At 37.6% G+C, this 22389-nt stretch overlaps 1 protein-coding gene across 8 annotated transcripts in view; it reads right to left on the minus strand.

Annotated features, from left to right (window-relative positions):
• The window catches only part of RECK (reversion inducing cysteine rich protein with kazal motifs), an 87437-nt gene that overhangs the window by 43967 nt on the left and 21081 nt on the right, over positions 1-22389 (minus strand). For 5 of the 8 annotated variants that reach the window (XM_063788604.1, XM_024345630.3, XM_024345629.3 and 2 more), the window contains 4 exons: positions 21534-21608; positions 20278-20314; positions 16559-16644; positions 14819-14866 (listed from right to left, as the gene is read on the minus strand). In XM_063788604.1, the coding sequence (XP_063644674.1) occupies positions 14819-14866; positions 16559-16644; positions 20278-20314; positions 21534-21536 (174 nt within the window). In that variant the 5' untranslated portion in view covers positions 21537-21608. Of the gene's footprint in view, positions 1-13571; positions 13674-14818; positions 14869-16558; positions 16645-20277; positions 20315-21533; positions 21609-22389 lie in introns of those variants that run through there. The other 3 variants (XM_063788605.1, XM_063788606.1, XM_054658035.1) reach the window with 2 other exon arrangements.

The raw sequence follows: 22389 nt of genomic DNA on the forward strand, positions 1-22389 counted from the left end.
TGAAAACACAGAAGTTATGAAATGATATTCTGGTAAAAAGGGAAACCATCTTCCAACATATATCAGGATCAAGATGACTACTTGGAGCCATAAGCTGACCAGTTATAGCAAACCAAGTTTATGTAAAGCTGTAAGTGTGTGGGAAGGGCTACAATGTATTAATCTTAATTATTCCTTGCAGGATATAAAAACTTTCCAGAAAATAATCTAATAAATGACATCTAGGGAAATATATATTTCATGTAACCACTGCATTTTAGATTTGAAAGGATTTTAGACATTATCTCTACTTGTTCTCAAACATGGCTGTACACTGGAATCATCTGAGTTTCCTAGACCTTACCCTAGACTACAGATTCAGAATCTAGGGGTGAGGCACAGAAATCTAAATTTTAAACAAGACTTGAAATACAGTTTTTTTAATAGCCATCCTGGGACCAGAGTTTGGGAATCTATCATTTTACAGATGAAGAAACTGTTTCCTCAGCAGGGTAAAAGAGACCCGCCCCAGGTAATAGAAAAAGTCAAAAGCGAGTTTGAGACTATAATTAGTGTCTCTAGAGTGCTTAGATTATTGTTCAGAAAACACCACCCTGTATTAAAGTCAATGTAAAGAAAATAAAACCCAAAACAAGACAAAAATGAAAAACTTATACAAAGCCATTTGGATATTTAGGGCTTGTCAGCTATGAATAATAATCAATCACAATGGGAGGATAATTACTTCCTAAAAGAAATAATATGGGCATAAATTACAGGCAGAAGGAAATCAAGCACACCCTTATTGTTGAAACGAGACGATTTTGGCTTTTAATTGCAGCCATATTGCAAGCTGGCTAGGTGATGGGGATTTGTTAAAGGATCAGCTATTGGCATTTAAAACCTAGCTTCAAAGATCCCTCTATGTAGCTGTGTGAAGCTGTATTCATTCATTTTCTCTGCTAAATAATATTCCATTGTAGGAATATGCCACACTTGATTTAACAATTTAAAGCAAATAAAACAGAAAACCCTGGGCCTCATAGATAAGGGTTCCTGAATTCACCCAGTATGAATTCTTTCTGCTAGAGACTCCATCAAGCAATATAACAGGAGTGAAAAAGTAAATATTCTTAGTGTTCACTAACAATGATCTTGTTTATATCTCTCTTCATTCATGTTTTCTTCTTTTAGTGTGACTTTTCAGTTATGCATTATAGATAACTCTCTATTTAAATGGATTCACTGGACTCAGGAACACTTTTAAAATGATTTAAATCAATATTAAAAAGTAGTCAGCTACCAGCTGGGCGAGGTGGCTCACACCTGTAATCCCAGCACTCTGGGAGGCCGAGGTGGGAGGATCACCTGAGGTCGAGAGTTCGAGACCAGCCTGAAAAACATGGAGAAACCCTGTCTCTACTGAAAATACAAAATTAGCCGGGCGTGGTGGTGCACGCCTGTAATCCTAGCTACTCAGGAGGCTGAGGCAAGAGAATCACTTGAACCTGGGAGGCGGAGGTTGCAGTGAGCCGAGATCATGCCACTACACTCCAGCCTGGGAAACAAGAGCGAAACTCTGTCTCAAAATAAATAAATAAATAAACAAATAAACAAACAAATAATAAAATAAAATAAAATAAAGGTAGTCGGCTACCAACTTTCTAGCCCTCTTTGACTGGATGAATGCAATTCTCATTGCTCTTTTCTTTCTAATAAGATCTTTGTTCCCTTTGGTTTGGCTTTTTTTGACCTTGTACCTGAATAAATATGTTTGATATCTTGGTGGCTATCTTGGGTTGCATGGCCTGATTTTCTAGTATTTGATATTTTTCTAGTTATTTTTGAACTTTCCACAGAAGTGGTTTTCAACTAGGGGTGATTTTGCTTCCCATGGTACATTTGGCAGTGCCTGGAGACATTTTTGGTTATCACAACTGAGGGGTGGGGAGTGCTACTGGCATCTGGTGAGTAGAGGCCAGGCACACTGCTAAGCATCCTACACTGCACAGGACAGTCTCCCTCCCCCAAAAGATTATCCAGACCAAAATGCCAGTGGTGCCAAGACTGATAAACTCTGCTCTAGAGACTTATACATTTGTTCAACCTGGATGTTTAAAAAACTGACCTTACAAATAAATGTCACTGTGGTTCAGCCTGTGGATCACTTAGCTTCAGGGAGAGGTACTACTAAAGGAGATAAAACCTGCGAAATGTGAGAAATCATCTAGTCCAACTTCCTTATTTAATAGAAGTCAGAGGCCAAGGCCTAGAAAGGGGAAATACTTATGGACAATAGCTTTTACTCACAACAGGGGCTGGCAAACTATGGCACACAAGCCAAATCTTGCCTGCCACCTGTTTTTGGAAATAAAGTTTTTATTGGAAGACAGACATGCCCATTCATTTACATACTTTTAAAATTTTAATTATTTTTTTCATTTACATACTTTTTTAAATTAAAAAAAATTTTTTAAGACACAGGGTTTTGCTATGTTGCCCAGGTTGGCCTCCACTCTGCTGCCTCCCAAGTACCTGCGACTATGGGTGCATGCCGGCTTATTTAGATATTTTATATGGCTACCTCACGCTAAGCACACTTCTATGGCAAAGTTGAATAGACAGAGAGTGAATGATCTCCAAGCCTAAAATATTTGCTGTCTGGCCCCTTACAGAAAAAGTCTCCCAATACCTGAAGAAAAAGGAAAACGGCACAGTTGCTTCCCTTGATGTCACATCCAGAGTTCAGAGATGTTCTTCAAGCATCTCTTATTTCTCTTGATGTTCATTAATAGACCTTTCGTGCCTAAGTTTACCTGAATTTGTTGAACTAATCTTTTCTATTTTCACATGGCAGCATCATGTGAAAATTACCATTAACCACTAACACTTTAGTGTTAATAAATACCATCTTGCCTTTTTACCCATTTTAAGGTTTAAAAGAATGTTCCTTCATTCCAGTATACCAGCATTTGATGAATAAATTCTGTTACACCTATCATGATTTAATAGACTGATCATATCTCCCTCTTTGATGAATGACTCCTAAATTTACTATATGTAACTCTATCTTTTTACCACTTTAATACTGCTGATTAGTCTGAGAGGGCTTAGGACATACACATAATGAGTTATAGGATTAACTTAATAGTTTCTTCATTTCTTACGTCAGCCTGTCTTGAAGTCTTAGCTAGTCAATTTTTAAGTCTTTCAAAAGTCTGCCATCTGACTTTTGAAAGGTAACTTTCTGACTTTTGGAGGTAACTGAGGGTTCGTATTCACTCCTATGGAGCCTCTTTTGACCTGCTTACCAATACCACACCCAATGTGCCCCCATATAACTGCTCCCTCTCCCTCCCCTACTCATGTTAGTCAAGAATAGGTCAAAACTATAGGGGTGCTGAGGTGAGGATCTACCATAACCTCAAAGATGCAAAGAACATGTCAGCATACTGGAGTTGACAGGGTCTCAAGAGAACTTCAAATCCAAAAGCTGTCACTATCTAGTTGGAGAGCCAGATATGTATAAGCAAGCAAAGGGCAGAGCCAGGGCTGGAACCCAGACTGCCCTGCCAGTGCTCTTCCATGACACTGCACTGAGAATAGTCTGGATTGTTTTTCTCAATGCAGCCAATGCAAGGTTGAATGTTTGTTCACAGAGTAATCTATTTAACCAGTCCCCTATTTTTAAAATCAGTTCCTTAAATTGTAACCAAAAAAGGTCACCATTTTCTTGAGGTTAATATTATTTTCCTTAAAAATATTTTGATCCTAAAAAAATTTTTTTTGATCCTAAAATCTTTCCTCTGGTAGCTGCTCTCAATAACTAGTTCCCTGCCCTACTCTCGCGATTAAATTCCTGAATATTTGACAATTAGTACTCCCAAGCTGGTAGATGTCAGCTCCAATATATTACTAGGTGGGGGTGTGTTAGGATGGATTCAGGAAGAGGGAATTCCAGGTAGTACAAGCCCTTTGATCCACTGTTGGGAGCATATGAACTGTGGGCAAACCTGGCACAAAAACAGAGTAAATCAAAGTTGAGGGAACCCTATGTGATCCTTCATGCCACACTGGTTTTCCTTTTGGTGGGGAAGACCCTGTGGGTGCACCTGGGAAGTAGACTCTGCTGGTCCAACCTCTAGCCCAGAAGTTCGCTCTGCAATTTATTTTCTGCCACTTCAGTGACCCTTTTCTATTGATTTTTAAAATAGGAAACTGGTTAAATAGATTAATCTATGAACAAACATTCAACCTTGCTTTGGGTGCATTCAGAAGAGAGAAATCCAAATAGTCCATTGCAATACAGTGAGACAAGACTATTCTCACAACGCAGTGTCATGGAAGAGCACTGGTAGGGGAGTCTGGGTTCTAGCCCTGGCTCTGCCCTTTGCTTGCTACGTATATCTGGCTGTCCAATTTGATTTGGCTTTTGGATTTGAAAAAAATGGTTCATTCCTCCATTTGTCCACTTGTTTCAATCCTTTCTCTGTCCACTGCCCTTTTACTACTGACTACTCCAGCTCTCTCTCATTTTCATCAATGATAAAGATGATGACAACAAAACACTGATCATATGAATCTTGTAAAAAAAAATTACAGGTTTGAATTTTGGATGATTTAGTTACTTTTGGACAAAGACCCAAAAGAGCACATTTTATTAACTGTTATGTTAATGTTTTATATGCCCAGTACTTTCTACTTAACTATGCTATTACTTAAAAGTAAAGAGGCTACTTTGTTTCTAAGGCCTCAATAAATAAAAATCTGTTTCCTTTTCACAGATGGGTTGAAATTTCTTCCAGTTTAAAGTTTCGCATTTCATAGAAGAAATCCAGCTTATGAAATGCTAAGTAGGAGAGGTTAAATATAACTGTTCTTTAAAAACATAAATGTTTTTAACCTCTACAAGGTGTTTTTTCCTTGTGGATACCATGAATGTCAAAAAGTACAGATGACTAGAATATGTAAGGAGTTTAATGTCATGACTTGGAAATATCACTAAACAAGTGATTCTTAAATTTCTTCAGCCTTCCAAATAATGTGTCATTTCAACAGATATGCAAATAAAAATGAACACTCAAAACAGAAATGAGCTTTATAGGTCTAGACTGCTCAGAAAAATTTGCTCATTATCACCACAGGGCACCCAACCAGCTGGAAGCAAATTCACTGGCAAGTAACATCTGCAGAGAAACACAAGGTCTAGAAGACAGCCTAGCACAGAGTATGTGCTTGTGGTGAACTGACTACAGTAATGGCCCCAATTTTTCACATTTCCTTATATCTATTTATTGTACAGTAACTCTGGCCTTAGCCATGTGACTTGCCTTGCTTTGGCCTAGTGGACACTAGCAAGCTTGGAGTAAGCAGTTGCCTGAACTACACTTGCATGTTTCCACTTTCTCTCTTGGACTCCTGCCACCACCACGTGAACAAGCCTGAGCTAGTCTGCTAAAGGGAGGGGAAAACATGGAGAAGATCTGAGCTGACTTAGCTAAGGGCTTCCTAAAGCAGGCAGCCCCAGGCTGACCTGCCATCTGATTGTAGACAGATGAGTGCGCCCAGCTGGAATCAGCTAAGCCTGGCCAGAGCAGAACTGCCTAGTAAGCTCTTAGATTTGTGAGAAATAATAAATTGTTACTGTTTTAAGCTATGGAGTTTTGGGATGGTTTACTATACAACATTATTGGGATAATAGATAGTACTCAGAATGAAAACATTCTCCACAGTACAGTAGAAAATGAGCACTTTCTCCATGCATTCCAAGAGTGTAAGACATTTACACAGAGTTTCCACGTAAAGCTGATATACTGTGTTACAAAGAACCTTGAATAACTCTGTTCTCCAGAGTGGGAAAAAGTCTATAAAATTTTTCTATCTATAAAAGTACTGACTGTAGCACTTTGTTACAGGAAACAGCTTTCTGCTCATCCTTTAAGTCTTACCTGCTCTGTGAAAGACTTCCCCATTTCCCTAGGCAGGGTTTTTTCCTCCAGGCTCCAATACATTCTAGCAATGTACTTGTCTCACTGTATTGTAATGGACTGTTTGGATTTCTCTCTTCCCATGGACTAACTATGAGCTTCTTGCAGACTAAATCCTTTCATTTTTGTACCCTGAGAACAATGCCTGATACATATTAAATATATTGGTTCAGTGTGTATCAGTTCAATGAATGTTAAGTGAATGAATGACAGAGACAAAGATAATTATATGAACTCTGTCCCAGGAACTCAGGGATTAGTTTAAAAAGAGACATGTAAACATAGTTATGCTATAGAGCGACAAATGCTATAATAAAGCATGCAAAGGGCTTAGAAGTAGTGATCAATTTTATGTGTGTGGAGAGAAGATGAATGGGCAGGAAAGGCTTTAAAGTGGTACCATTTAAACCAGGATTTAAGGCAAAGGTTACTCTAGTTCAACAGAGGTAGTGATGTTCTGGAACCAGCTTTTTTTGTGGGGGGTGGTTGTGGAGAAAATCTGGATTTGCAGTATTTGCTGATGTTCACGGTGCAAATACCTCCACCCATGGCTGATTTTAAGTTACAAGCTGGCTTGCAAAATCCCTGAATATTTAACAAGCAGTACTCCCTAGCTGGTAGGGAGCTGGTATTGCCAGCTCCAATATACTATACTTTTTGTTCCAAGATTCAGAAGAAGGAATTCCAGGTGGAACAAACAATTTGTACAACTACAACTAACAAATAAAACAACAGGGTCAATCTGGGAAACTATAAGGAGCATGCTGCTTAAATGTAACAGAGAGAAGAACCAGGAGCTAGACTGAGAAAAGCTTGGGATACTGGGCTGAGGAGCATGAGCTGTGTTCTATAGGGAAGCAACTGAAGGGTTTAAGGAAGGTAGTGACATGGATCAAATTTGGTCTTTAAAGAGATTAATCTAGAAGTGGATATAGTAGATAAGAGGAGAAATTAGACACAGGAAAACTAGTTTGGCAGCTATTATAGGTATCCAGAAAAGTGGCAGAAAGACCTAAGCTAAGGCAATACCTGAGGATCTGAAAGGGAGACTGATTTAAGGTACATTTAGAAGGCAACCCTTTAGGCTTGAGAGACAGTAATTTGCAGGAGGTGATGAGAAAGAGGAAAGAGTAGACAATACCTCTCAGGCATTTAAGTTGATGTGCCTGGAAGGATCATATTGGTACAACCAAACAAGAAATGCAAGAAAAATCATAAGTTTTGTTTTGGGATGGATGTGTGCGTGTGTGTGTGTGTGTCTGTGTGTGTGTTGCTGTTTAGGGGTGGAAGGGAGGGAAGGGGAGGCAGAAAAGGTAGAGAAAGTAATAATCAATTTGGTTGATTAAAAATCAATCAATTTTGGTTTGATTGTTTGTTGTTCCAAGGAAACATCAAAAGTACATGTATCCAATAGTGTTCAGGAGCTCAAAAAAAAAGGTTAGCAATGAAGATTCTGAAGTTGTCAGCATATAAGAACAATTAAATCTATGGGAGATGAGATTGCTTAAGGGGAAAACCTTGGCCACTTAAGATGAGACCAGGTCACAATCTAATCTGATTTGATCAAATTCCCTTTTGGAGTGATCTCATTCAGGTGACTTCTGAGAAGAATGAACTGGAAAAGGAAATACACTAGCAGCAAGGAGACTAAATAGGAGTTACTCCCTTCCCCCAACTACAAAACAAATACAACAAACCAAAACAACATACAAAGTTTAATACTATCTTAAGCCAGTACTGCAGGACCTAATAGGTTTCGCTCTTTTTGGAGCTCATCAGCTGCAGGTAACGGCTCAAATCTACTCTGATACAGTATACCGGTATAGCATTTTACCATTTATAAAGCCTCTCATTCATAGTCTTCTATTTACTATATCCTGGCAATTCTTGAAGTTGCCTCAGCATAAACTAAAAGATGCTTTACTTTTAGGTCCTGAGGGCTTTGCTGGGGCAAAGTATCACACGATTCCTCTTGTTAAAATCCCTAAAAGCTGACTGGGCAAGGAACAAAACTGTCCATAGCCTAGGCTGTGATCTGCCACAACTAGATGGTCTCCTCTATTCTTAGAACCACTGCAGTACAGATCCAATCACACTGAAGCTTAGGAGGCTTCTAGCTGTCCAGAGAATCCTGTTGGTCCTGATATCCCTGCTCCTCTTATCTCTAAATTGGGCTAATTTTTCATCCCTTTTCCTTTATGCTTCTGGTAGTAAATCTAGAACCAAAGTTAATTTGAAAGAAAAAGAAACAAAATAAAATTAATAGATACACAGAAATCTTTAAGCAGAACATTTTATTGTGACATTTCCTGAGGAAACAGTATACAGTCTGGGTAGACATACATAAATATACACCAAACACTGGCATCCAGGGGCAGAACAAAGGGTATAGTAAACTACCATTTGTGGTAAAGGAGGGTAGAGGAGGACTATACATATATATATTTACTTTCATATGCAGAAAATATCTCAAATATCTCTAGTAACTTTAGGAACTGGATGGCTGTGGGAAACATAATTCATTGTATACCATTTTGAATTTTGAACAATGTGAAAATCCCAAAATTAAAATTTAACACATACCTGCACCATTCTATACATTTAGCTGTGTACTGATAGGTGGGACTAACAGAAGACAGAATCCTCAACAGTCTTAATTTTAGCATTCTCACAGAACCAGAGCCCCATGGCAGAACAATATTTTAGTTGTATTGGCAACTGTTTAGTTTAAAACTTAACTGCCTTAAGACTAAAAAAAAAGTTAGTCCTCACAAAAATACCCCCTACTAACTTTCCTTCATAGTTTCTCACCTTCCTTAATGATATAACATCAAAAAAGTGTATTGAAGAAAGCTAGCAAAGAAAGGAGAGACATGAAAATGACATTTCTGAAAATATAAAGAAAAGCTTAGAGAAGAATCTGTGAAAGAAGGAAGAAACAAGTAAAAAAATATAAAACGTATGATGGCAAATTTGTAGCATTGTACTTCAGTGGCTCACACAGCAAATGTAAAGGCATTTATATTTATGGCCATTATGTTAAGAGAATGGCAGGTAAGGTCTGCCATTAAAGGTATAAAATGGATTTACAAACTTCAAACTAAAATTTATCTCATCACTTTATAGCCATTGCCAGTCTCTGGGAATTCATCAGCCTCATATTACCTTAATGAAGCTTATTGTGACATTCAAGAAAGAAAATTAACCATCAACAACCAAAAAATTTTTTAAATCATAATTTTGGTGGCTAGAAGAAAATGTTCACAGCCAACCTGTGAACGAAGACTATGCAAAAAGAATCTACACTGTATTTCACACCCCCTGGAAAACATGAACTCATTTTTCCTTTAGTTCTAATCAGCCAATGTGCACAAGTATGGCTATTCCTATGGTTTACAGCCAGCATCTGTTCTGACTGTTGGTGCCTATGTAACTACAGCTGCTGAATACTTTAAATATCATCTCTGGTTGTAGCTTCACAACACATTCATGAACCTTATGTGGCCTAACCAATACTTTTAGGTAGGCCAAAGGACAAAGCCTGTGAAAAGGCAGAGAACCTAGAACTGAGCATGTCCATGATACTTGAACATGCCCATAAAGGAGTTATCAAGCTAATGGTTGATTTGGATAGCTCCTACAGGCCAGGGTCTGGTGACCCCACAATCAAAACAAGTGTGATTCTCAAAAGAAGTACTCTTAAGTAGTGAAGGATATATTATTTCTTAGGTATTCATCAGAATAAGAGAGCTACAGAGTTGGAAGAGAGATCATCAAATCTCCTGTCTGTTGCAAAAATCCCCTTCACATGATGAATCCAGTAAGTCTTTACTTGAACATTTCCCGTGATAGGAAGTTATCTGTTTTTGGAATATCTCATTCCATTTTGATCAATTTCAGAGCAGTATCTGGCTCCTTCTTTTCTAGTTCCCTAAAGAAACTCAGCTCTCTACTCTCTATTTTTTTTTTCAAAAGAATAGATTATTTTAGATTCTATTAGATTCTAAAAGATTCTATTCTCTTTCAAAACCCAGCTCTCTATTCTTTTTACACTTTCTCTTCTATGGAGCTTTCATTCACTCCAAGGTTCAAGGGTTACTTCAAGGTTGACTGTGGGCATGATAATTCTCCTCATCTTTAGTCTGGATTCCTAATCACCTCTGAGATATGGGTCTTTTAATGTAAAGACCCTAACACACCATATGCTTCAATTTCTTCAAATTCCTTTCCCAACATAAATGCTACTGCTACTATGTTTTAATTATTTTTTAAAAATCCAGTAATACATTACTATTGTTTTAAAAATCTGTGTCCTAATTTACCCACTTTCTATTTTCACATTCTCTTTTGCATCTCAAATAATTTTCTGTCTGAAGTAGATATTTTAGAACTTCCTTTACAGAGAATTTCTAGAAAGGCTCCACTAATGCAATTTTGTTTTAGCTGTTTAGAAATAGCTTAATTTTGCCTTTCTTGAAATACATTTTTGCTGGATATAGAATGCTAGATTGATAGTTACTTTCTTTCGGAACCATTTAGGAATCATTCTACTGTCTTCTGGCTTCCTCTGTTGCTACTGGGAAATCAGTCGTTGGTCTTCTTTGAAGGCAATGCCTTTTTTTCTGACTACTTTTAAGATCTTTGGCTATGATGTCTGTCTATAATATGTGGATTTTTTTTCCTTTGATCCTGCTGGGTATTTGTAGGGCTTCTTTAAACACTGCTCCTGCCCATCCTATTTATTTTTCTTCTAGTACTCCAGTTAGAGAGGATTTTCTCACTCTATCGTTCCTGTGTCCTAAACTATTTTTCAGCCCCATGCCCCTCTGTGTTTCTTTTCCATATAATTTCTTTAGTTCTATCTTCCAATTTACTTTCTTTGCTGTACCTAAACTATTATAACACCCATCCATTGTGTTTGTATTTCAATTATATTGTTCTGGAAATTCTCTTCGATTCTTTTTCAAGTACGCTTGCTCTTCTTCTTCTTCTTTTTTTTTTTTTTTTGCAACCTCCACCTCCAGGTTCAAGTGATTCTCCTACTTCAGCCTCCCAAGTAGCTGGGATTTACAGGTGTGCACCACCACACCCAGCTAATTTTTGTATTTTTAGTAGAGACGGGGTTTCATCATGTTAGCCAAGCTGGTCTCAAACTCCTGACGTCAGGTGATCCACCCGCCTCAGCCTCCCGAAGTGCTGGGATTACAGGTGTGAGCCACCGCACCCGGCCTGCTCTTCATATTTGTAAGCCTATTTTATTTCTTAAACATATTAAACATTTTAGTCTGCATCTGATCATTTCTATATCTGAAGTATCTTTAGGTCTGATTCTATTCACCATTGTTCCTGTTGGCTTTTATTTAACAAATCATGTTTTCTGGCGAGTTCTGTGACTTTTTTTTATTATGAACTGCTTATTTTTCCTTAGGACTTTATCCGTGGAAATCCCAAGAGGTCTGAAATACAAGATCAGTTCCTCCAGAGAGGATCTGTGTTACCTTTTCTCAAGCATCTGAGGGCCACTACCATTTCAGAACCACTTGAAATAAATTCTCAGCTTGAGGTTTTACAAACACTCACTTGATACGAATTTGGGCTGCAAACTCATGGGAAGACCAGCTTAGGGTTATGAATTTTCAATGGAATAAGACTAATGTTGGAGAGAAGCAGTTTTCCTTGCAGATCCCCCTGGAAAGGGAGATGAACATATTTCCTGGTCACCCTAATACTAAGTGTATAGTCCCTTTGGAATCCCAAATTTATTGGTGGGAAGGGAAGGGGATTTCACTTAGATTTTCCACCTTCAATCAGAACCCAGGATTTGTCTCCTGACTTCTGAGCCTCGTGAAGCTACAAAGCTATAAAAATTGATTCAGCAAATGCCCTCAAAGCTAATGCCTTCTTTACTGCTCTTACTTCTCTGGATTCCTGCCTTCATTTAGTTTTTGGCTTGAGCATTCCGTATTTTCTTTCCAGCAAATTCATCTAGCATTTTAAGTTATTTTCACCTGGAGGACTGGTCCAGGTAGCAAGCCTGCCCTATTGCCAGAAAGAGAAGTTTTAACTAGTACCTTTAAGTATAGAAGAATAGTAAATGAATGCCAGGAAACTAGGCTTAAAAGATTAGATTATCTCCCTGAATACCATCTATATTCAATCCATCATAACGAATCTTGCTGATGGATTCTGCCTTTGAATCTCTGATTTATTCTTGAATATTTGACTCTATTACTATTATCCTAGTCTGGGATTTATTATCTCTTTTTAGCTAAGCTAGAGGGGTTTGTGGGATCTAAAACTTAGCCTGCACAGGATTATGAATTTAAGTTTCTAAAATATTGGCTTTGTTATTTGTTATATATTGGTCTCCTTTTACAGAACCTTCATCATCACCCTCTCATTAATAATGAGTTGAGCCTCAAAATGCTATCTTTTTAGGATTTGGTCCCACTTTACCTATCTGAGCATAGACTTGCAGCCCAAAATAGGTCTGTCTTCTCTTTTCCTCCTGCATAAGCCATGTGCATTTTTGATAACATACCTTTGATCCACAGTCTTAGGTCTTTAGGTCTTTACCCAAATTATACCAATCCTTTCAGGCCTCTCTCATTTGCAACATTTTTCCTGATAACTCCAAACATTCTTGCTCTGCTTTCTTATTTCCCTGAGCCCTTATGTGTGCAGTATATATTTTAATTAGCCTGACTCAATTAGATATAATTCTTTAGTATTTGGAGTTATGCTAAAAGTTGCTTAATCAGAATTCTAAACTAAGTCTGCTTCCAGTTAATGCTGTTTCTAATATATAAAACTCTCAGTATTCAACAGGTACTTGTTAATTTGCATAAGAAAAAAACCAGACTCTATAAAATCTGATGTAACAATGCTTTATATTAAACTGGTTTATCTTAGGTTGGCTAGAACAAGACAAAATCTTAAATGGCATTAAAATTTTAAAACTTTAAGTAAATTTCTTAGCAAATCCCTTCAAAAGGAACTCTACAACAGCTTACCAAAAAAGAAAAACATTAGCTCCTCCAAATGTAATTACTCATTCTCTGAAACTCAAATCAAACTATACATAAAACCACTCTCCGGGGTAAATGCTACCCTTAAAATTGAAAGCCTATAGAAATGGCTCATACATCTACAAGTTCATCCCAGGGACCATTCCAGTGTTAAGGAAAAGATACTAAAAGCCTGGTTCATAAATTATTCTGATGTTGATAAACAACCAGTCCAGTTAAAATAGGCTATATTACACCAAATTTACCCAATTCACTTTATAACAAATAGCTTTTATGTCTAGACTAGACTTCAACAATCATGACAGTGACTGTTATATGAGGTTTATAATGCAGAACCCTTCCTGCATTAAAGTACTCTTATCTCTATTTTCGTTTCTAAATAACATGTAAGAAATCAAATTGAGTCTTATATTGAAGAATTTGTGGGATCAACTTTTAATATAAAAACAAAAGGATCCTTTTGCCATACAGATTTTTGGAAAATGGTTGCTTAATTCTAGGCCAAATTAGGGAAGATAGACTGGGAAAAGTAAACTATTCTTAGTATTTCTATCATAGGACAGTTTGTCTCTCTTACCTTTCCTGTCTCGTCCTTCATCAACACATACTGGCAGACTTCCTAGGGCAATGCAGAAATCCAGACAAGAGAAGGAAGCACACTAAAATAACGGAGGACAGGCTATGGAAGATGGACAGTGTCAGACATCATGTAGGAGAAAAGAAGGAATTATCACAGTTAGCCACTTTGTTCAAGAGAAACTAAAACTGGTTATTTCAAAGATAGAGAGATAAGAAAATAAAGATCTTTTACTTCTCTGTAGCAGGGCTCCTTTCAATAAGAACGGAGGAGAGCTATAATTTGGAAATTTGTCTTCAGAGGAACAGATACAACTTAGCAAACAGTACAAAGGAACAAAAGATAAATAAGACTGTCAAGTTTAAAAATAAGAGATACAGGCTTTGAGAAAAGAAAAAAAATAAAAACTATAACCTAGAAGTAGTTAAGAGAGTTATTCTACCTTCTCCAAGAAAACACAGCAATAGGAATCCCAATGTTTGTATATAAAAATGGTGCATGAGATATATGCACTTAAGTATCCTTAATTACATAGCCTTACACTACAAAAAACTGTAATATTGTCACATTTAAGAACAGAGTTCTAGAAAATGAACAAAGTAGCCCCAATGAGGAGGTTTTTTCATATCAGGCACAATCTTCTGCACATATTTGTATGGTGTAAAATACTTCCGCTATACCCCTGCCTTAATATGTACCCCATCTAGATACCAGTGTTAGAAATCCCACTATTGAGATGAGAGTCCTTCAGATTTAATATAGCTTTTGTAACTTAGTATTTTTTCCCCCAAATGCAAGATTCTAGGAAAGTCTGAGCTATTCACACTAGCCCTGTGATTTTCTTTCTTTTATTACTTTTCTTTATGATTAGAGGTAGTTTATAGAAATGAATACCACCTGGATGGGTCAAGAGATAGGAGATGAGACAAAAGAGAACATGAAACATGAGAAAAACTATTTCACAACCTTGGGTACAACTAGTTGCTTTGTTATAAAAATATTATAGGTTAAATCCTTTGTATGTGAGATTTAGGCATTTCTTTAAAATTAATACTTCATTTCAACAAAAATCAACTAAAATCATAACATTTCCGAACACAGTAAATGACATTTTTGTCAATGCAAAATTTTCTGTAAGGTAAAAGGGAAGTTGTATAAAAATAAATTCATTTTAAAAATTTAAGTAATTTTGTTAATTCTGATAACATCTGAATAGGCTATCCACATTTGTTAAATAAAATGCATACCTCATATTCTTTTCTGCAAACTTTGGAAATATCATTCTTTGAAGATGCCTAAAAACCAACAAATTTCTCCATTAATTTATTATACATGCTATTCAGCACAGGGCAAAAAGAACATAAATTAGCATTTGTTAATTACTGATATAGTATCCTTTATTTCATCAAGGAAAACCTTATGTTCAAATATTTTAAATTTCCTAAAATACAACAAACAAATTTCATGCAATTTCTTTAAAACAAACATAATCTGTAGGGCTACTCAATATTCTAGAGCTTTGCTCTAACTTTTATGGCTTTAATTTCACATACCAACACAGTCCTTTTGTTATTTCAGAAACTAGATGTCTTTGAAGGAAATTGTAAATCAGAGGACTTTTTTTTTTTTTTTTTTTTTTTTAGCTGAATTCCACTCTGTGGCAAATTTTCTTGTGAAGCTCTGCCAGGGCACTTACATTTTGCTTTTTCTTTAACTCTTCACATTCTAAACTTTCATTCTGAACTTGCTGAGTATATAATGGGGGGGCAACTAAATAGGGAAGAGGTACTATGCCAGGCATTTAACAAGTTATTTTTGTGTAAGTCTCTTAACAAGTTTATAAAGAAGATACTAACCCCTCTACAGATGAGGAAACTGGTGCTTAGAGAAGTAGCAAGCTATTTGCCATATTTAAGTATATACTTTCTATATAAAAGAAGCCAAAAAAAAATCTGCTGAGGGGTGGCTGTTTTTCCACGAGTCAGTTTCCATTCCAGAGCTGTGAGCTCTGGTTCCTTGCTCCATTCTTCCTGTTCTATCACCTAGGCCAGTGCAATTTAGAACAGGCCAGCTGATGAGGACAGGGAGAGCAAGAAGAAGAATGGGCCAGCAACTGTTTTACAACTCACTAAACCCATTATACTTCAAATCCTCTGCAACTCAGCTTCACCTCAATGCCTGGAGGACAGCAGCAGACAGCTAGGTCATGTGCTGCCCAGACTGTTGCTCAGGCTATAGGATAGTCGTCTCTGTGAAAGTGAAGGTGATACCATATCTCATATACTCTTATCTGAGATAAGTCCCTAGAAGAAGAAAATAAGAGAAGGCTTTCCAACTGTGGTTTCAGGTCCATCTAACCACTTCTAGTTTCCCAGTTAAGTCTATTTCTGCCACTTGCAGTAGAGGAACCAAGAGGCTAGTTTTTCCTCTCTGAAAAACCACTACTAAAACATACAAAGTGAGGACAAACTCAGGCACCTAAGCTGAATTGGGGCAGAACTATATCAAATCAAAGATAAGTAATAACTCGGTGTATGAGTCAGATTCATCTTAGGAGCAGAGAAGGGATATAAGAACACACTCAGGGTAAAGCCATGATGAAACAGAGAAAAGGAGATGAAAAAATGAGCCAACTGTGTCAAATGTTCTCATCCAAGCATAGCCTACATTTACCCAGCCATCATCAGCATTGATTCAGCATGATTGCAGGCAAAGTATGGATGACCTAAATTCCTATAATATTCTTTTTTGCATGGCAGAGACAAGGAACGATAAGAAAGAATAAAAGAAGGCTGAGGCCATATGCAGCAGCCATAAATAAAAAAACAGCAAGTCTAAAAGGAAATGGTCTATACAAAAAATGCTAAATTTGCAGTTTTTACGGGTTACCTCTGCAAAGCTAGGAGGTGGGCAAGGCCCAAGACATATGCACAGCTAAAACCAAACTGCACTCCATGATGTTTGAGAGCCTGACTGCCCAGTGTTACCTGCTTGCATGCCTGTCGACACTCCAAGGCAATAGCCAGTTCACAGCAGCCTAAGCCAACCCAGCCATCAGACTTCTTAAACACACCTTAAAAACAAAATGTTTAAATGTTTTGGTCATAAGTAGCAATAAAAACAGATAGCATGCCAGATGTTTCAAGGCTACTACTAAAAGTCAAAGCAGGTGTCCATAAGAAAACTGGTTCAGACAGCAGGGCCTCAAAATTATTAAGGACCTCCCTTTACCCTTACTTCCACTGCTATCAGTCTCTTTCAAAGTCCCTCACAGCATAATTATCAGGTCTTTTGTTTTTTCTCTTTTCCCTCCCACCCTAAATGCTCTTTAAGTAATTCTCACTCTTGGGTAGGTAACATCTTTACCAGAGGACGTACAAGGGAAGGAAAGCAAGGAAGAGAGCTTTCTTACTGTTAGACTGTTAATCAGAGGCAAAGATTTTAATTTAACATAAGCAAACTAACAAGAAAGGGCACAAGTATTACTGTATTCAAAACAGTAAATACCTAGAATAGCATAAAATTCATGATCCTGTTTAAAAACTGATACTTAGTAAATAGGGGCAATTTTTGTGAGTCAGGTATATCTGGCTTTGATGGGCACATTTAATCATGGGGCAAAATGACCATGTATTATTCTGGTTCAATTTATGTTCAGCAGTGACTCTTCCAACCAAATGATTGTGAAACTGAAAGATGATAAAATTATAAAAAGTGTTCTAATTTTTTTTTTGAGATGGAGTCTTGCTCTGTCGCCCAGGCTGGAGTGCAGTGGCGCGATCTTGCCTCACTGCAACCTCCGCCTCCCAGGTCCAAGCAATTCTCCTGCCTCCGCCTCCTGAGTAGCTGGGACTACAGGTGTCTGCCACCATGCCCGGCTAATTTTTGTATTTTTAGTAGAGATGGGATTTCACCATGTTGACCAGGCTGGTCTTGAACTCCTGACCTCAGGTAATGTGCTTGCCTTGACCTCCCAAACTGCTGGGATTACAGGTGTAAGCGACCACGCCCGGGCTTCCAATTTGCTTTTAAACTCCTTTTGCAATCATAAATGTCAGTGAATGAATCCTAAGGCAGAAGTAGGAGATAGGGCCAGGCTCAGTGGCTCCCACCTGTAATCCCAGCACTTTGGGAGGCCAAAGCGGGCAGATCACTTGAGGTCACGAGATCAAGACCAGTCTGGCCAACATGGTGAACCCCCATCTCTACTAAAAATTCAAAAATTAGCTGGGCATGGTGGCACACACCTGTAGTCCAAACTACTCGGGAGGGTGAGGTGGGAGAACTGCTTGAACCCAGGAGGTGGAGGCTGCAGTGGGCCGAGACTGCACCACTGCACTCCAGCCTGGGCAACAGCAAGACTCTGTCTCAAAAAAACAAAAAACCAAAACAACAACAACAACAAAAGGCTGGGTGTGGTGGCTCACACCTGTAATCCCAGCACTTTGTGAGGCCGAGGTGGGTGGATCACTTGAAGTCAGGAGTTCGAGATCAGCCTGACCAACATAGTGAAACCTCGTCTCCACTAAAAATACAAAATTAGCCAGGTGTGGTGGTGCATGCCTGTAATCCCAGCTACTTGGAAGGCTGAGGCAGGAGAATTGCTTGAAACTGGGAAGCAGAGGTTGCAGTGAGCTGAGATTGTGCCATTGCACTCCAGCCTGGGCAACAAGAGTGAAACTCCATCTCAAAAAAAAAAAAAAAACAGTAGGAGATGCAAGAAATAATTATGAAAAGAGAAAAGCCTTATGCTTGCAGGAATGCTGCAAATTCCTCCTTATCTCCTTTAAAATTGCCTTATGCTGCTTCTATGTAAAACATAAATTTGAGTATCTATATCTGAAGTAAGTTGGATTATTATTTATATTTGAAAAAAAATGTCAGGGATTCAAGGCAGTAAGTATCATAGTTCCCCAAATGAAACTAGGACTTCACACAACAAATAGAAGCATTCTGCTAAAAAGTAAAACAAGGCAAATAAATGGTTCACAGATAGACAAAGCTCTCAAAATATAATAAACTACCCCAATTATAAAAATTGACCAAAAATACTGCATAGTATAAGCTTATCACTATGTGTCTTAAGGGTACAAAGGGTAACAAATTCACATCTAGCCTCATTGCCTAGTATAGTTTCTTCTAAATCTTTGCTGCTTGCTATTCAGGTTCCTCACATGTTGGAAAGAATTTTAAATGGAATCAACATAGGTCATAAACTCTGTGACTTGTTATATCATAATGAAGTATGCTGCTGTTTCCAGGTATCCAGTGGCCTCTTAGAACATACTAAATTATCCAAAAAGCATTTATATTTACTAAGGACCTACTATGTACAAGGCACTCTGTTAGGTGTTATGTGGGCTATGAAATTATGGAATAAATAAAATATATGATTTATCCTATTTGGGAGATTACAGTTTGTTAGCAACTGTGTGTGTGTGTGTGCGTGTGTGTGTGTGTGTAGAAAATTAAAGGATACTAAGGATGCTGGGTACAAGCATAACTAGGAGACAGGCAAGGAGGTGGGCAATTTCAGAAAGGCAACCAGTTTGAAATACAAACTTTAAACAGTGCGATAGCCTCTAGAATTCAGACATACATAAGGTATACTCTTTTTTTTTTTTGAAGAAATTGGCTCTATCCAGGGCTGGCAAATAGGCTGTAATCCTGGGAGATCATGAGTGCCAGGCTAGAGAGTTTGGGTTTTATTCTGATGGGAGTGAATATCCCCTGATAAATTATTTTTGAAGAGGATAGGAAAGAAAGATATAATGTGTTGAAACATCAGTTATAAGGTTATTATAATATTCTATCCCAAGAGTGTAAGAATAAAGACTTGAACTAGAAATAGACAGGACAGGTGTAATTTTGCAAGGGGAGAGTCAATGGAACTAGAAAGAACAAGGAGTAAAATATAACTTGGGGGTTTCCAGTCTAGTATCATTCACAAGAGGTGCAGTTATGAGTTTGATTTTGGATTTGTGCTTCAGATGGCACCTGGATGCAGAGATCCAGGTAGAGATGTCTACAAAGATATCTAGAAGTTACAAACAATGATTTAGATTTGAGAGTCACCTTCTCAGAGCTGATTAGTTAACAGTTCTGGGAAGGAATGAGATTACTAAGGTGAATGTGAAGACAGAAGGGAAGAAGACCACACACATAAATAACCATAGTCCTTACGGCTCCATCTGCAAAAAAAAAAAAAGGCAATGCAGAATAGGTTCTGAGGCCAAGGTGGAGTCATAAGGAGGTAGTAATCAATAATATCAAGTGTTTCAAGAAAGTCAAAGAGAGTAGTACTGAGAAAGAGCCCTAAGATCTAGGAACCAAGAGATCCTGGTAATCTTTCAAAGACTAGTTTCAGTAGAATGGCAGAAGTGGAGACAAGAGAACAAAGTTAAGGATTGAGTGAATGAGAATAAATTATGTATTTGAAAATTTGGGCTGGACATGGTGGGTCATGCCTGTAATCTCAGCATTTTGGGAGGCCAAGGCAGGATGATCACTTGAGGCCAGGAGTTCAAGACCAGCCTGGGCAACACAGTAAGACTGTGTCTTAGAAAAAAAAAATTTAGGTGTTGAAGGGAAGGAGAGGATAGAAACTCCAGAGTATAAATTAGGTTCCAGGACAATGACACCAATTTTACATTCACACAGTAAGTTTTTAAAATTAAGTGCTAAATGTTACACTTTTATTGCTTACCTGGCAAAGATGAATTCATACAATTCCAAATTTCAACCTAAAAGTGTACCCAACAAAAGGCTTTTATGTAGATAACCAGTTCCTAAATATGACAATTAATTTCTACAGAAATTATGAACAGCTAATTTGATTATGGCTATGTCTACACAGTCAATGTTCTAGAACTACAGGCACATCAATCAGCTATTCGGGGGGAACAAAGCTGAGATACAGAAATATTCCTTGTTCTTTTCCCATCTGAGAGCATTAACGATGAGTCTAGTTACTCAGGATACTTACTGGAATCACTGTTTCCAAGCCTATAGACAAAACTGAAGACTAAAGGGAATGTGTCAGTCAGAACTATTTAATCATCAACTTATTTTCCCCTTCACATAATATAAGCCACCATATCTAAAGAGGCTCTTGCAAACAAACTCACACTTTCTTGGTCTGGCACATGAGCATCCCAAACACTGAGGACAGCCCAAGTATTAGAGACCTTTAAAAGGTCTTAAAGTTACATGATTCAGATAGGTAAGCAATATATCTACAGTATGTCAGAAAATTGAAAGATAATAAGTCATATATTTTCCCTTATCCCAAATTCAATTTTCCAAAATCAAAATAAACAGATTTAGTTATTATAGTTTTCATAAAATTAGTCAAACTATAATAATAAATAAAATTCTAAGTTCTAGATAATTTTTTTTTTTTTTTTTTTGAGACGGAGTCTTACTCTGCCGCCCAGACTGGAGTGCAGTGATGCTATCTCAGCTCACTGCAACCTCCGCCTCCTGGGTTCAAGCAATTCTCCTGCCTCAGCCTCTGGAGTAGCTGGGACTACAGGCGTGTGCCACCATGTCTGGCTAATTTTTGTATTTTTAGTAGAGACGGGTTTCACTATGCTGGCCAGGCTGGTCTCAAAATCCTGACCTCAGGTAATCCACCCGCCTCAGACTCCCAAAGTGCTGGGATTACAGGCATCAGCCACCACGCCCGACCCCAGATAAAATACTATAATGAAATTTAAAGATAGGAACACATTTATATTTAAGATTGTTTTTAGATTTATATCATAGGATAATAAAAGAAGAAAAACAATATTCTATCTAGCAATTTATATGAAGATTTTTTTAAGTATTTAAGTTAAACTTAACATTTTATTTTGACCACAAATTCCAATCACATTTAAAAATTTGCTAACTCTGAAAGTAATTCATTGGATAGTTTCATTTAGACAGAAGCTTCTACAGTTAAGTTACAATAAGACTTACCATTGTCTCTGGGCAATAATCTGGGGCTCGCTGCAACAGATGTTTTAGTCGGGATTCACTTTTTGAGGAGAAAATCTATTTGACAAAAAAAAAAGTTTTTGTGGCATTTTTCTATAAGAAATAAGAAGAGGTAAAACTTATTATCCTCTAGATTTATCAGTTGTCTAGAATATTTTCCAAATTCCTTTTTATTTTATTTATTTATTTTTAAATTTTTATTTATTTATTTATTTATTATTATTATACTTTAAGTTTTAGGGTACATGTGCACAATGTGCAGGTTAGTTACATATGTATACATGTGCCATGCTGGTGCGCTGCACCCACTAACTCGTCATCTAGCATTAGGTATATCTCCCAGTGCTATCCTTCCCCCCTCCCCCCACCCCACAACAGTCCCCAGAGTGTGATGTTCCCCTTCCTGTGTCCATGTGTTCTCATTGTTCAATTCCCACCTATGAGTGAGAATATGCGGTGTTTGGTTTTTTGTTCTTGCGATAGTTTACTGAGAATGATGATTTCCAATTTCATCCATGTCCCTACAAAGGACATGAACTCATCATTTTTTTATGGCTGATAGTATTCCATGGTGTATATGTGCCACATTTTCTTAATCCAGTCTGTCATTGTTGGACATCTGGGTTGGTTCCAAGTCTTTGCTATTGTGAATAATGCCGCAAAAAACATAGTGTGCATGTATCTTTATAGCAGCATGATTTATAGTCCTTTGGGTATGTACCCAGTAATGGGATGGCTGGGTCAAATGGTATTTCTAGTTCTAGATCCCTGAGGAATCGCCACACTGACTTCCACAATGGTTGAACTAGTTTACAGTCCCACCAACAGTGTAAAAGTG

This window comes from Pan troglodytes, chromosome 11 (assembly GCF_028858775.2).
Source record: "Pan troglodytes isolate AG18354 chromosome 11, NHGRI_mPanTro3-v2.0_pri, whole genome shotgun sequence".
Taxonomy (NCBI): Eukaryota; Metazoa; Chordata; class Mammalia; order Primates; family Hominidae; genus Pan; species Pan troglodytes.